At 37.1% G+C, this 16,827-nt stretch overlaps 1 protein-coding gene across 2 annotated transcripts in view; it reads right to left on the bottom strand.

Moving 5' to 3' along the window:
• Nucleotides 1–1,326: 1,326 nt before the first annotated feature.
• The window catches only part of LOC123639885 (protein O-mannosyl-transferase TMTC1), a 255,121-nt gene continuing 239,620 nt past the window's right edge, over nt 1,327–16,827 (bottom strand). For both annotated transcript variants that reach the window (XM_045554096.1, XM_045554097.1), the window contains exons 14-20: nt 16,688–16,790; nt 14,551–14,686; nt 13,815–13,959; nt 12,739–12,876; nt 11,267–11,389; nt 8,833–8,910; nt 1,327–4,058 (exon numbers count right to left, since the gene is read on the bottom strand). In XM_045554096.1, coding sequence (XP_045410052.1) covers nt 3,918–4,058; nt 8,833–8,910; nt 11,267–11,389; nt 12,739–12,876; nt 13,815–13,959; nt 14,551–14,686; nt 16,688–16,790 — 864 coding nt within the window. In that variant the 3' untranslated portion in view covers nt 1,327–3,917. The remainder of the gene's footprint in view (nt 4,059–8,832; nt 8,911–11,266; nt 11,390–12,738; nt 12,877–13,814; nt 13,960–14,550; nt 14,687–16,687; nt 16,791–16,827) is intronic.

The raw sequence follows: 16,827 nt of genomic DNA, 5'->3' as shown, positions 1-16,827 counted from the left end.
AACAGATTTCAACTGTCAGCTGAATGTGGCTCTTAAATCTGAGGGACCTGGCCTGTGTAATAGTGAAAATAAGAAACCACACATTTGTTTTTTATTCTCCCTTATAGTTATCACAGGTTGATTTGTGTAGGATGTTTGGATTTTCTTATCTGGTCTGGCTGAAAAGTAGTTGCACAGAAACATTTGCACAATCACTGCAAAACCCTGCATCCAACTAAGTACCCCCTATTACAAATTTCAGAATCTCATGCTAAGGGTTGTGAAATACTGCAGGCAGTTGGAATTAAAGTGCTGACAATCTTCTTTGTTCTGTGACAGGCTTTATAATAAATAAACCCAAAAGAATATATTTCAGGATTCTCTAAAATAAAATTTCTTTTCCTCCAAGGTATTTGCATCTTTGGCTTAATTCACCTATATTATATCATTGAACCACGTTTTATGAATGTTAATAGATTGAAAACATCTGAATCATTTTTAAAATCCTGAATGCATAATTTGTAAGGTTAAAATAAGCTGCTAAAGCCATTCTCTTGGCTTCTATGTCAAAGGACATGTTAAGGGATTGCCACTTATTGGGATTTTGAAGGCAAGGAGAGCGGATTCTAGGCAGGATGGAAGTACTAGTTAGATGGGCTGGGAGAAGAGGGGAGATATGTACATGATGGATTCTAAATGTAGCTGAGGAATATAGCAAATGCTGCTCAGGGTAACACAATGCCAAATGAAACTCTGATGACTGGATCAAATGTTCAGCCAGGCCAAAGCAACTTCTAATCCTGTCCTCAGCCACTTTCCTTCTTACCCAGGACCTGTTTGGGAACCCAGTGCAAAATGAAATTGTGGCCCCTGTGTTCAAAAATTAAGAACTTCAAGCAGAGTATTCAACTGAATATATATATATATATTCAACTGAATATATTCAACTGAATATATATATATTCAACTTCAAGCAGAGTATTCAACTGAATATATATATTCAACTGAATATATTCAACTGAATATATTCAACTGAATATATATATGTATATATATATTCAACTGAAATATATATATATATTTTTTTTTTTTTTTGAGATAGAGTCTCACTCTGTTGCCCGGGCTAGAGTGCCGTGGCATCAGCCTAGCTCACAGCAACCTCAAACTCCTGGGCTCAAGCAATCCTCCTGCCTCAGCCTCCCAGGTAGCTGGGACTACAGGCATGCGCCACTATGCCCGGCTTATTTTTTATATATATATTTTTAGTTGTCCAGCTAATTTCTTTCTATTTTTTTAGTAGAGATGGGGTCTCACTCTTGCTCAGGCTGGTCTCGAACTCCTGAGCTCAAACCATCTGCCCGCCTTGGCCTCCCAGAGAGCTAGGACTACAGGTGTGAGCCACCACGCCCAGCCAATATACTTAATATCTTGGAAGATAGTATGTGATTTATTTTATCGGCATTATTTTAAATGTGAAAAACTAAAAATATTTCATTGGCCACATCCTGGTGAAGGTATTAATTGGGATGAAAATATCTAATCCAACAAACAATACTTACTTTTTTTGAAAAACAGTGCTCACTTTTAATGTTCAAAGAGATGCAGTGTGTGCAGACAGAATGAGACAGGGTGACAAAGAGAGAGAAAGAAAGAGGGAAGGAGAGAGGGAAAGGGCAGGGGGATGGGAAGAGATAGAAAAGCACCTAAAAGAAGGCAGAGAAAATTTCCTGTAGGCCATGTGACCCATTTCCCTTAAAACTTTTAGGCTGAAATTGCCATTTCAAGTATTCCAACAAATAAAGGTACTCTCCTACCTTAAGTAGCACTCGAAGTAAGGCATTAATTGCTGTTTTGGGGCTCAGTCTTTTCTATTAACTTTTTAAGCATTAGTTTTGGTTTCAGATTATTTTGAAAAGTTGTGATAAAGTCCTAGATAGTGTTACTAGCTAGGGTTTCCTGTTTTTTCAATTTGGGGGTGGGGTGGTTTTATTTTACAATAAATATTGTAGTATATTTCTTGGTCTTAGAACTATAATTTTGGAGGGGAAAGAAAATATCTTAACTAAGATCTTGAATAAATTTCTCATATATAACACTGCAAAACTATTAGAAACAAAGGTCATAGTGGTAATATATGTTATTGGATTACTGTTGCACACAGATGCATGCTAATTCTGTAATCATCTGCATTTAAATATTCTTACACTATCCCTTTCCAAAGAAGTTTTTCTTCGGTTTATTTAGACTTGACCAAAAAAATAATAATAGTGCTTCCTGATACTGGGTTGAAAGAAGCAGAAAGCTAATTTTACCTTGCCCTAGCCTGAGCACTGTGAAATATGAGTGCCTTCAGGCTACTCCATCTCTGTGATGCCCTGCGGGCTCAGCAGGAGAGCAGCACTGCCTGGAGGGGTTTTGTTTTTAATGATGAGAACCAAATTAGAATCAGGTGTTCCAATTTTTCCACCTCCGAAATACATTACTATCAGAACGCTGACAGCTGATTCCAAATTCCTTTAATTTTAGCAAGAGAATAATCAGTTCAAAGTTTTGGAGGGACTGTTACAAGTTGGATTTTTAAAAGATCAGTTTTGAAAGCTGCTATTAAAACCACTTTGTACAGACAGAAAAAGAAGTGTGTATATATTAAATATTTTATAAGTTATGAAATAAATAATGTACTAAAATAAATGTCAAATTCTGAGTTCAACTTTTCCTTCCCTATCTTTTAAATATAAATATATATTTTTAAACTTATGAATTTAGACTTTTTCCCTAAATTTTTAGAGCATTCTCCATGATATTCCCCAAAGCAAAGAACTCCGGGTTTCAATCACTCATGTTCTAAGCCCAAAGTTCTCTTTAAGCCTAGGAAGACCAATAAATAGAGCTCTCTTTCCATCTAGTTAGAATCTATGAAGATTTCTGGGGTATCCTGTAAAGGTTCCTCACTGTTAAATATATTTTTCAAAAAAATAAATCTCATGATGTGTCAACATTAAGATAATAAAGTAGGACATTTCTCTCAGTTAATATCTTTAATATTTTTTTATGTAGAATATACTATATATTTTTTCTCCACCAAAATAACAATATATTTGGAGGCAGAAACATTTATGATTTTAAATGCACTTTTGAAATCTTTTGAGTAGAATCACTACTCCAGTAATACTTATAATAAAATTAAAATAATTTTAAACAATTCCATAAAGAATTAGGGGTACCAAGTTCCTTGATTTTCTCCTAGGGATAAAGATATCCATATATAATTCCAGAAGCTTCCCTTTTGCTATATTAGGCAATGGGAAAAACCTGCGTGAGAGTGGAATCTATTTCTCAAAAGGGCTCTAGTAATATCCTTAGGAGGATATAAGATAGCTACTTAACAATAGCCCTTTTCCTCACATATTCTGGAAGGTTCTACAAAAGCTATTAGATACACATTTCTGGTTCTCAAGAATTAAATGAGCTAATTCTTGGCAGAATTTTCCATATGGCTTACGCCAGAGGATTTATCCTCTTTTGAAATATCTCATCCCATAGAGAACAGAAGCTCTGCCCTCGTAGCATTTTAAGCTTCTGTATTTCTGGGACATAAAAGTCTAAAACAAAGAAATGGAATTAGATCTCCAGGTTGCAAAACCATAGAAATATGTCAAGGGAAATCTGAAGTTAAACCAAACAAAAATCTGTAAAATGTGTGGTTGTTTTCCTTCTCTTTCAGACCTTCTTGCCCATGCTTGCTCTTTTTGTCTTCTTTCACAGAAAGTCCTTCAGCACTGGATTACCAGCAGATGTCCGAAAACATGCCACCCTGAACTCAGAATGAAAAGAAAGCTTCCTTGGTTGTGACCCTGCTGATGTGAAAGCAAGGCCTCCGTCACTTTTTCCTCTTCCAGAGGCGCCCGCGTTATCCCATGAGACTGGGTCAAACGGTGCTACGTTTGATCCTTTTCTCGAACTTCTTGCAATCGTTTTTCTAGGCGATCCAATTTGGCAAGATTTTCCTTCAGCAGTTTGCTGTCTGGAACCAGCTGTAAGGCTTTCTCATAATAAGCTCTTGCAGACACATAGTTTCCCTGTGGAGAAAAAGAAAGAGAAGAATTCTAATCCATCCGAACACTCGCAGAAAATGAGGAGGCTGAGAAACTGACCCTCCGCCCAGTCTAACATTAATGTTCTCATGAGGAAACCTGTCTGTATCTGTATTGGCAATTTCATCCTTATCTGTTGGTACTTTTGAAGAATATTTGTTTTAAGTGCCAGATCAGCTGGAGAATGTGTAGGATAAGAGTTATACCATAAGGTTAAATGGCATCTACTAGTGCAGGGTATGAGGTTATCATTTCACAGTGTTCTCATGGGATAAGCACTGTTTCTTTGCAATCAAATAGAACCATGGCTCAAATTTATATTAGAGGGGGTGGGGGGAGAGGGCAGGGGGGTGGGGGAGAGAGAGAGGGAGAAAGTTTTTGAAACTGTATGAATAATGATTAAATAGTTTAGATATCCACTATATCTATTTAGTGGTAGGAGTTATTCTAATCTTCAACTTAAAATATAAAAGCAACTTTTGCCTAATATAGGCTTTAATGCAAATTTTAGTTTTTATACAATGAAAAAGAGAGTTGATAAGAATGCAGGGTCAAATTTACCCACTACTCCAGGTGTGTGGCAATATGAGCCAGCTGGATACTCTGAGGCAGGAGGGAAGGTGTATCATTCCTGGTCTGCTAAACACACCTGTCCCCACCCTCTGTTGGGTCTCATCCATTTTGCTTAATGATTCTACAACTAGCAACCATAGGTGCCCAGATGGTCTCTGGCAAATCAGTCCCAACTATTAGCTTTTTCGGCACCTCTTCTGCTACTGGATGTATTTACCTCTCTTATTTGGTCCACCCTCTTTCAGATCTGTGTCCTGCAAAGTCTCAGAACTAAGATTGTTAGAGTCCTCCCCATTCCAAAAAATATGAATTTTCTCTATCCACCCTCAGTTACAACTCCCATGTGGATGAACACCAGTGACTCTCTAAATTTCCATCACAATTTAGAATTATATCTCTTGCAGTGAAAATACTACGTAGCAACTAGCAACTGATACCTATTGAATGCCTAACTATCTTCCAAATGAGTTAATATGTGCTTAAAGCGTTGGAGACTGCCTGACACATAGGGAGCTTCAATGTGATACTATCGTTAATGTTATTATTAAATGACTATCCAGTCTCTGTATAAACATTGTCTATTTCTTATAGTATTTGCTTATCATATTGGTGAAAGGGAAAGTGGAAATGACAGAACAAGAGACTGTACATTGGAAATCCAAGTGCTGGCATGTGCAACAAATGGAAGTGTTTTTGATTATTAACACTGACTCTGATATGAAGCTACATAGATTGCTGAACAAGAGGGAACTTGGAATTGCTACATTCAATTATTTTTTTTCAACTCAAGCATTTATCTTCCAAATGTCTTCCGATTTTTATTAAGCTTAGCACATACATGCAGACAACTATACACTTGTGGCTTTTAGAGTGCTCTCAAAATATGTTCTTACTACAGTTGACTTTGAAATTGTTCTTCTAGGAAGCTCCCTGAATTTAGCCTTAGCACCGTGGCATCTTCTTCTCTGATCACCAGGTTTCTCTGTCTTTTCACAAAAACCGTAGTTCATTTTCTCTCCCTTAAATTGCTCTTTTCTTGATTAAACTAGAAGCTGTATTAAAAAAATAGTTACATCCCTTAAGCCAGTGCCCCCAATTCTGTAGATTATAGTTAAGAAATCTGAATTATCCAATTTCTAGAACTGCGTTAATATTGCATGTGGTTACTTAAATTTAAATTAGTTACAATTAATTAAGAATTCAGTTCCTCACTTGTACCAGCCACATTTCAAGTACTCAGTAGTCTCATGTGGCTAGTAGCTACTGTCTTGGATAGTGCAGATAGAGAACATTTCCATCATCACAAAAAGTTCAGCTAGAAAACGCCATTCTGGAAAATACATATTACTGTCACGATACAGTATTGAAAATAGGACTTCGTGATATGGTCCAGTTGATGCAACTCTTTGACTATAAAGACTGTATTGTAGCTTTCATGGTCCACCATTTATTTCATCCTACATAAAACTTCATTAAAAGGATTATCTTTGATTACCAAGTAGCAACAAGCAAGAAACCACCGTGAAACTCACTCCTCTCTCGCCATCACTTTCTGACCTCCTTACGCAGAGCCTTATTCCAGCTTTCTACCTTGCCACAGCCCTCAGGCCTGCCTAAGCTTCTTCCAGACTCAGGGAAGCAGCAAGGCTCAGGAATGGGATAACACTGCCTGATGCACATACTGCCTGAACATGCAAAAGACATAGAAATTTCATGATTGTTTCATAATGCCCTCACAATGACAATCCTGCATTCTAATGGTGGCATCACAATGACCACATCCGAGCCATGTGGATGCTCTATGTATTTATATCAGATTACATCCTATGAATTCACTGATATTAGACTACTTTTAAAGTACAAACATGGCGATTTTATATTGTTCAACCTAATACATGATGTCTGCAAAGACAAAAAAAAAACAGGATAAACTAAATTTAATCACTGTTAGTCACATTTTAAAATAATACACTCAATAGATCCTTCTTCAATTTCTAGACACCTTTCCAGGGGAAGTACCCCTAAATTTAAGGAAATGGTTTCAACTCTTAATCTTAAAGAATGCAATAGATGCATAATTTTCTCTGTAATTCTAGAGTTTTTGGACACTCTTGAGGGTATCTGTTGAACCTTTTCTAATTAACAACTAAACCCATTGCTTTAACTGCAGATGCAATCCATCTGAACACATATTGAACACATTATAGTCATTGTTGCTTAATGACAGAAATATGTTTTGAGAAACATGTCATTAGTTGACTTTGTCCTTATGTGAACATTATAGAGTGTACTTACATGAATCTAGGTGGTATAGCCTATTACACACCTAGACTAGATGGTACAGCCTATTGCTCCTAGGCTACGAACTTGAATAGCATGTTACTGTAGAGAATACTGTAGGCAATTACTGCACAATGGTAATTTGTGTATCTAAGAATATCTAAACACAGAAAAGGTCCAGTAAAAATACAGTATTATAATGTTATGGGACCATCGTCACATACACTGTCATTGACCAAAACTTCCTTATGCTGCGCATGATTATATTTGAAAGTATCACTATTTAATATACGATTTAAAATATTTAAAATTATTATTTTACTATTTTAAAGTAAGTTCATTCCATGCTTCCCAACTAGATGTTGCTGGCCGCCCTAGAGTATCACCATGATCAGAAGGTGGGCAGTCTGGCTCTGATAAACGTCACACGTGGATTCGCCACCCACCAGATCAAAGCGGTCAGCTGCAGGGTAACTATCCCATCACCCCCTCCCATCTGTGTAGTCACGGGCTGCCTTTTTGTTTTGTTTTGTTTCCAAGAGTGATCATTTTCCACTTAACAGTTCAATCTATTAGGACTTCGTTTAAATTCTAATCACTACACTGCTATTTTGTCAGTATGGAGACTGATAGAAGCCTGAAAATAAGTTAGCTAAACAGGAATGGTCTTTTAAAGCATGTTGGACCATGCATGGCATTTCTCTGCTCAAAGCTCTCCAAGGACCCTGACTTATTTGACGTAAGAGCCAAAATCCCTACAGTCCCATGCAAGGCCCTGTATGATCTGGCCCTGTGGCCTCTTTGACCTCAGCTTCTCCCACTTCCTCTCACTTGCTCTGCCCCAGCCACGCTGCCTCCTCACTGTCCTTCAAGCACAAGAGGCACACTTGAACCTTAGGGCCTTTGCACGTGCTCCTTCCCTACTTTGCCACATGGCTCACTCAATTCACGTCTCTGCTCAAGAATCACTTTTTAACTTAGGCCTTCCCTAACCACCTTAACGTAAAATTTGAGCACTTGCTCCCTGGTACTCCAACCTTCTTTCTCTCTTTTTTTCTCCATAGCACTTATCATCATCTGATATATTGTATGTATGTACCTATGCACATACATGTGCGTGCATTATGTGTGCATGTATGTATGTATATATTTATTTATCATCTACCTCCTCCTACTAGAATGTTAGCACAATAAGGACAGGAATTTTTGTCCCGTTTGTTCACTGCTGTGTTCCCAGTGCCTAGTAGAGTACCTGGCTCTCCATAAATGCTTGTAAAATAAATGGATGAATGAATGGATGAAGGACGGTGAATCTTTGATTGCATTAGTTATAGATAATAGCCCTCCACCTCCAAAGGTCATTTTCGATCCTCAGGAAGATTCACTGAAAGATATTTTCTTTTAGGGAAAAAAAAAAAACCCAAAACAAACAAGTTTGCTTCTCAGGAAAAGGTTATGGAGTAAAAGATACATTAGACATAAGAAACAGGAAGGTAATAGTTAAAGAAACACTTTTATCTTGACAGTGTGTTAAACTGGGAGAAAAATAAGCCACACTAAGCTCCAACAGGGATTTAGTTCACATAAACAGGCTTTAACTCCTGTCTGATACTTCTCATAGATTCCATGATTTTCTATATGATTAGTAAAATCATGGAATCTAATTTATATAGATTTACTTTTAAAATTGCTTCCTGATATTCACTATCTAAAAGCTAAATGTTCCCTATATTGCAAAGTGAACATAAACTGCACGAATTTCACTTTTAAACACTCATGTTTTTCGTATGCAAATAATTTCAAAAAGGAAATAAACAATAGCTTTCTCCATCCTTGAAGACAAAAAAGACAAACAGAATACACAAAGGGAAAACCCAGTCCACATGGAAGTGAATTATCCTCCTACCTTGATGTGTTGGATGCCACCCATGTTCATCCAGGCCTGTGCTTGATCTGGATTTAGTTCTATGGCTGCTTTATAGCTCTAAATAAATAATAAATATGTTCAGGTTAGGAAACGAGGACCCATCTTTAACGCAACAGGATTGCGGAAACCACTTTCCTCATACGTGAAAATTTAAAGGGTTCATACGATGAAGCCAGCCACTGCTGGTTTACTGGAGACCCAGTTTATTTCTATTATTTTTCAAAGTTGGTGATTCTAAAGTGGAGGAAACTGAAACGTGTAATTTTCCTGCAGAGCTAACCTTTGGACTTAGATGAAGGACACCTGCAGGGAATTCAGGTGATTTCTATTACGGTGCATCATTTTCCCCTGGCCCTGACCTGCAAGAAAACTGTGCTTTTTGGCCTTTTTCACCACAAATGGAGTTGCTAAAAAAATCTTTTTATAATCACAGAATCTTAAACTCTTAAAATAGATGTTCATTACTTCTTTCAGAACATCTATTTTACGATGTTTTTCTTTTTCTTCTGCCATATGAAAGGTCTTCAAATGTTTGAAGAGAGCTACTTATCCCTCAAGTCCTGTCTTTGGTCGCAATAACATATTAAATGTAATATCTGTGAGGTATATTTTTAATATTATGCATATTGTTTTGCATCAAAGGTATGCTCACCACTGAGTCTCCAGAGTGGTCACCTTACACAAAGCCAAAGGCTAAGGCCCTCAATCACAAAGCTAAGTATCTGTGTGTATATTTTAATGTTCTTTGCAATTTTCACTAGCAAGAAATCAACCAAACAGATCCGTCAGAGTAAAACCTTATCCATCCTCCTTTGCGTCAGTTTTAGGAGAAAGACGCAAATGAAAAGAAACTATACTTTTAAAAAGATGCTAAAATAAACTGGAAGGGTGTGTCTTGTCAGATTAATTTATATCAGCATAGATGGAAACACAGTGTAGACGTTAAGAGCTAGATTAAAATCCTGACTCCATCTCTTACTCCTCTATGACCTTGAGCAAGATATATGAACTCTGAGTCTCAGTTGATGAAAGTGTAAAATGGTGACAATGACCATGCCTTTCTTATACGACTGTTGCTAAGATTAAGTTACTTAATATATGTGAATTGTACACAGAGTGTTAACACATTTTAGCTATTATTATTAACCAGTGGCCCCATTCTTATTCTTCATAAGTATAGCCACTCTGTAATGATTATTTGATCCACTGGTGAAGCAACTAGAAAATACTTCTGTTTTCAATACAATGCATTAAGCTACAGATTGATAGATAGATATATACAATATATCCATAATTATTAATAATTAAATTTTTGCATTAGTTATAAATAACTTAAGAATGAAGATATTCAAAGTGTCACAATGTAGAGAAAAATCTATCTACAATTTCCAAGAAAAATGCTCACAATTTTTCAGAGAAAAATGCCACAGTTTCTGCTCCTGTTTTAAGGGTTCACATTCAAACAATTTTTTTCAAATATCTTTACATGTGTTTTCCAGTAGTATTTTAAAAGTCACCCATTTGTTTGTTTTCCAACACAATTATATCATTTAAGATTTGACTTTTCCCATAATATACATAGTGTAACTTTATGACTTCATTAATTCCTACTGGCTTTATCAAATATAAGGATGGTATTTCTGTTACATTTCTATTTATGCTTGTAAATGCCTTCTTGACTTCAATCTGTGAATAAATTTTATTACAAAGCTGTAGATATTGAATATCCAGCTATACGATGCAAGACACTGTTTCAGAAGAGAGAAGGAAGTAGTCCCTCTCCACAAGGAAAGTTCAGTTTAACTGGAGACATAAAATGCAAGAACGCATGTGTGTGTACACACGCACACATACACCTTACGGGGGTGGAGAGGGACCTAACAATACAAGACACTTTCAAATGACTGGTACCTCCGTGTTTTTTAAGAGTTGAGAAGAAGCAAGGTCACGAGGAATAAGGATGGTCAGGAAGGGCTTCCTGAGGCAGGAAGACAAAGACTGTGTCATGGTGGATGAGTGAGAATCTCATCCATCAAGCGGGGAAGGAGTATTTCAAGGACGTGTGGAAATGCCCAAAGCTATTCAGGCACTAGTCCAGCTGGAATAGAGGGTTCTTGCATGCAGAGAAGAAAAGAGAGAGAGCTGGTTTGAGGCCAAAATGTGGAATGATTGGGACATCAAATTAAAGCTATCATTCAGAAAATAATGCAAAGGCATCGCCTAACTCTGAATAGTCAAAAGCCAGGTGTCCAATTATAAAAAATAAACATAACATTATGTCAATTAATCAGAAAATTCACTCTACAAACATGTCAATGATCTTAGATTTTACTGTTTATGCTTCATTAAAGAGTGAAGGAGTATTAATTTTAATCCATGAATTTAATAACATAATTTTATTAAGTGTTTATACCTCAAAAGCTTTGTCAAGAAGGTTCTGTTCTCTTAGTTGGTTTCCTTTTGTGAAAAAAAGTTCAGATATGACTTTTGGGTCCTTTGGTTTCAGCTGGAGAGCCTTGTCTATGGCATCAAGTGCCTGCAGCAATTGGAAATTAAGACAGAATAAGCACAGATTAGGCAAAGAAAAACTTAACTGATAAAATTTCTACTTGTTGTCCCTATGTATTGGCTGGTGTGGTGTGTGACAATCAAAATACATTCTTCCTTCTCTCTGATTTTCTCATTGATGAACTATAGGCTCTGACAAAATCGTATTCTTATACTCCATGTTTCCCATTTACAGATAAGTGACAATAAAAGGTCCCCGATCACTTTACAGGGAGATTGTACGATACAGTTGAAAGAAAACAAGATTTAAGGTCAGACATTTGCCCTGACCATGTGTCCATCTGGACCACTCCAACAGCCTCCTCTCAGTTCCCTGTGCCCACTCTGCTCCCAGTACCCACTGGCTCCTAGCAGCTAGAGATCGCTTCAAAACATAAATATGATCATGTCTACTCCTCCCCTTAAAACACCAAAGCTTCTCCCAGTATAAGGAGCAAAACCTTTGGCCTGGCCCCAAAGGGTCTACTCCTAACAACCTGCGCATGAATCTCACAGTGCACCCCTGCTCACTCCTGCCCATTCCTCAGGCAAGCCCCTGCTGCTACCACAGGGCTTTTCCATGTGCTATTTCCCTGCCCAGAATTCTCTTTGCTGCCCCCTCTGCCTAATAACTCCTATTCCTTATCCAGTCCTTAACCACATCACTCCACAGGGAAACCTGACCTTCCAGACTTGTCAGGTCCCTGATTATATGCTCTTTGGGAACATGTAGCTCTTCATGATGTCACTGGGCACAGCTATAATTCTACATTTGTTTGGTGATTGTCTCTTCCACTATAAGATCCGTGAGGACAAGGGCAGTAACTTTTTGGTTTTTCATACCACTTTATGCCCGGTGCCGACCACAGTGTTTGGCACACAGCAGGCATTCAACAAATATTTTGTTGAGTCAGTTCATAAATTTACTGGTTATGTGACTTTTTAAAATGGAGATAAATAATAATAGTTGCAATGCTGTGTCACTGACCTGCATTGCAGGGTTGTTAGAAGGATTACATAAAGCAATATATTAGCAGGATCATGGAAAATAATAAAGCATACAAATGTTAGTCTTGATCTTACAGAGTTAGCTGCAGATGCACTGAGACATACCACATACAATCTCCAGACCAAGGATGAGCCATGAAAATATTATTTCAAGGAGTTAAAGAGTTAGCAGTTAAAGAGAGACTTCTGAAAATTTTCCATAAGATAGGACATGTCAACTAATGATATTTAAGACTTCTCAGCCTTATAAATATGCAAACTGGAGGATCATTTAGGCACACCATTTTCTACCCACGAGTGCAAACAACCCTAAACAGTGTCCTTCTCTACCTTGTCGTGGTACTCCTGCTTGCTATAGATTGCTGACAAGAGGCGGTAGCATTCGAGGCATCCAGTCTCCTCTGACACAATGTGGTTGGTCATCTTTTCAGCTTCTTTCGTCTGACCCATCACAGCCAAAACCTGAGCCTGCAAAACCACATGGACTTTGGCTTAGCAGACGCTTTGTTACCACCTTAACACATATAGCATCCCTGACTAGAGGTTTTCAGAAACACTCCTGACCAAGATGCTCAGCATCTATTTTGTGGCTCACAGAGAAGGCTGAATCACCACACTTGACAAGTTTTAACTTTTGGCTGTTTCTTTATTTGTTTAGGTATTTGCATGCATTTGTGTGTGAATGGCAGGAACACCAAAGATATCCAATGAAATGGCTTGTGCATTTTAAAAAGAGTTGAGCAAATATATCAGAAGAGAAATAATCACTGATTTCAACAGAACACTGCATATGTAATAAGTTTGATTTCCTATACATCTAAGGAAAAGGAAGAGTGAAGTTCTAAACATTGAAATAAAAATATTGTTGATATGAATGTAAATTTTCCTGAGTTTAATAATGGTACCATGATTATAAAATGTCTTTCTTCTTAGGAACTACATGCAAAAGTATTTAGAGATCAAGGGATATGGTATCTATAAACTCTAACATAGTTCAGAAAAAAAAATCACAGGTACTAATAATAGGTATGTGCATACATACATTTCTAAATATGCACATATATCTCTATATGTATATACACACATACACACATATTCAAGGGAGTGATAAACAAATGCATCAAAATGTTAACAAAATTGATGAATCTGGGTAAAAGGGTATATGGAATTTTTTTTTTACTATTCTTACAACCAGTTCATAAATTTGAAATTATTTCAAAACAAAAACACAGTATTTTTGTGTCCACATCTTTGGTGAATGGCTGTAACACTGGTTATGTGAATATTCATCCAATGGATATATTATAGCTTTCCAGCTCCAGTTTCAAGACTGGACAACTGCAGCTCTCTTCACTGCAAGTTGTGTTTAGGTTGCCAGCTTCATCTTCTTTCATCTTTGTACTCACCAGCGCCAGGCGGAGCTCCCTTTGAGAAGGCTCAAGTGCTGCAGCTTCCCGGTAAATCTGCAAAGCCTCTTCGTATCGGCCAGTGTTGTAATATAGTGCTCCCAAAGGTGACAAGATTTCAGCTTTGTGTGCCACCTGCAGGGCGCTGGGTTTGGAGAAAGGCTAATTGACGCTTTTCTTCTAACAGGTACCTTTCCAAATATCTAAGCTTAATTTAGGGAGGACTGTTCATGGTTTGAGTCTCTGCTCTGACATGGTCTTTGTTTTTATATCAAGAACAAGGTTTTAAAAAAATGATCATCATGCCTCCCTCTGAGCATTAGAATGTCTCTAGCGACCTATCAATAATGGAAACTGAGCCCAAAGGGTCTTTCCCATTAATGGTGATAGATTGTTCTGATGTATGTGCAATATTTCATGTATTCCCATATTTGAAATTGCTATTTGTGGTTTGGGTTGCAATCCATAGCTTCAGAAAACAATGGGCTAACTAAAGTGGGAATTAAATTCCAACCTTGGTTTAGCACTGTGGACTAACCAGCAAGAAAAAAAGCCATTAACTGAGATATGATTTATACTGTTGTATTGTTCTCTTTGGGGATAAGAATCTGTATCACTTGAATTGGCAAAATTTGTTAGTATTCTGAGAGCTCATCTGTTCTTAACACACTAAAAAGTTGATGGGCAATTGCTGAGGTCTCTGGGCAACTTATAAAGTGAAAAAAAGGAACTTTACCGTTTGTACCATTCTTCAGCCATGCTGTTCTCTCCCAGTGACCTGTAGAGTCTCCCCAGGTTCACCATGGCCACGTGATGACTGGGGCTAAGTTTGATTGCCTGCTGGTAATGGGCCACTGCCTTCTCTGGAAAGCCTGTAACCAGCGATGGGTTGGGAAGAGCAGAACATATCTTATTATAAAATGTATGAGCTCTTCAAGTTCTCTTCCGACTTACAATTCTTCCTCATTATTACAGAGTCATACCATCAATTATTCAATTTTTAAATTAGTTTGCATTTTGGCTTCTCATCCTTGCTACTGCCTAACTTTGAACCATTCACTATTCATTCATACTTCCAAAAAACTAATAAAAAAAAAAAAGCGGTAAAAATTAAAACTTCTGTTATATGTATTATTTTAGCCAAAGTGTTCTCTGGTCATTCTTGCTAATATGATGTTTTCAGATTGTTACTGATTGTTGTTTAACCAAGATAAATTTGCCTCTCATTAGACAAAAAATAGAGTAGGCTGTTACAGAAACAAAACTGTCTCAACTATATTGCAACATAGTAATTGAGGCATTGCTTTAAACAAGTATATATCAGCTCTACCTTGAAAATCTTTTCAAAATCATACATTTTTCCTTAAATGGTATTAAATGGTATTTCAAACATAATAATAATGCTACCTTGAATTTGTACAATACATTATATATTGTCAAATACTCTTATTTATATGATCTTTGCAGGTATTTTGGATACTACTTAGCTGCCTTTTGATGCTATTTAGCTACCTGTTGGAATTTAAGAGATTAAAAGACACACACACACACACACACACACACACACACACACACACACACAAAATTACCCCTTTACAGATGCAGAAACTAAAGTACGAAGACATTAAGAGATTTAACAAAGATCCCAGGCAAGTGAGAGGAAAGGCCGGAACTAGAGTCAAGTCTCTCCAGTCTGATAAGGTTCTCCAAAGAAGCTTCCTAGTAAAACTATATCTAAGTGCCTGAACTTTAGAACAGTCTGAAGTTCTAAATGGAATGGAATGTTTATTATCTGCACAGAAATCTTCTCAAGTGCACCTGCTTGGAATACAAGTTTGACTAGAAGGGACCAAAAGAGACTCCATGTCCTACAGCAGTCGGTGAGTTGCTGTCGTCATTTTTAGGGGTGTGGGGTAGGACTGTTTGTTGTTGAAGTAAAATGAGGAGGGTTAGACCAGGTCAACTGGAGGTCTCTTCTGGTTTTTCTTTCTGACAATTTATTATTATGTGCCCAATGAACCAGCAGGTGGCACTCCATAACAATTTTACACATGCAAAAATATAGTAAGTTTCCTAGATGTATCAGAATGTACATTTATATTCTATAAAACAGAAGAGCTTCAAATATCCTAGAAAATAAAAACTCCTTCAAGCATTTCATACTGAAAAAATAATTAAAACTGAATTTTACTGCAGGGCAGCTAGTCTAGCAGGAAGAACAAAGTGGTGCCTTTGCATTAAATTCAAAAATAATTTCATTACTTATAAGTATTCACTGCATGCCAACAGTATATGGGGCTCTGCACAAATCATAAAGAAAACAGAATCCCTGCCTGGTAATGTTTTGCATTAACTAAGATGAAGTAAGTGTATTTTATAGAGCACCTGTCATATAAGAGCACTGTATCTATTTTAATAATGCAGTTTCTGTAATGTGTATCAAGGAAGGAACAATGCAACAATTCTGGAGGTTTTTTAAAAAGTCAGTTATAGAGAAGTATTTACCATCTGCCAGTAACTAGATTCAGAGGCAGGTTCTGCGTTATTGTAGAGGAACATTTCATCATCATAGATTTATAAATATGTATAAATGATACTCGAAGAAGACTGGGGCTCATTAAATCATCCAAACTACCTCCTGCCACCTGGGGAGTATTCCTTAGAGACACAGTTATAAGAACTAGGCAGGTTTTACTGAACTGAGCTTGAAGATTCAGGGAAATGACAGCCTCAAGGTACAATGACTGTCAACAGTATGAACTTCCTGCCAAACCAAGTGAAGTTTACTTCTGAGGCATTATTAGCCTTCCATTTTGCTTGATAAATAGTATTATCTAATCTCAACAGGACAGTTTCTCTTTAATTTTACTTACCAGAATCAACTAAGAAAACCCCATAGTTGTTGTGTAAATCTGAGCTGTCTGGACAGTTCTTTATTCCAGCCTGGTATATTTCTTCAGCTTCCTTAAATCTCTCCTTTAAAAGAAAATTTTTAAAAAAGTGAGAAAAGTGT

The sequence above is a fragment of the Lemur catta genome, chromosome 6 (genome assembly GCF_020740605.2).
Source record: "Lemur catta isolate mLemCat1 chromosome 6, mLemCat1.pri, whole genome shotgun sequence".
Taxonomy (NCBI): domain Eukaryota; kingdom Metazoa; phylum Chordata; class Mammalia; order Primates; family Lemuridae; genus Lemur; species Lemur catta.
The sequence above is the reverse complement of the archived record's forward strand: the minus strand, read 5'-3'. Positions and strand labels throughout refer to the sequence as shown.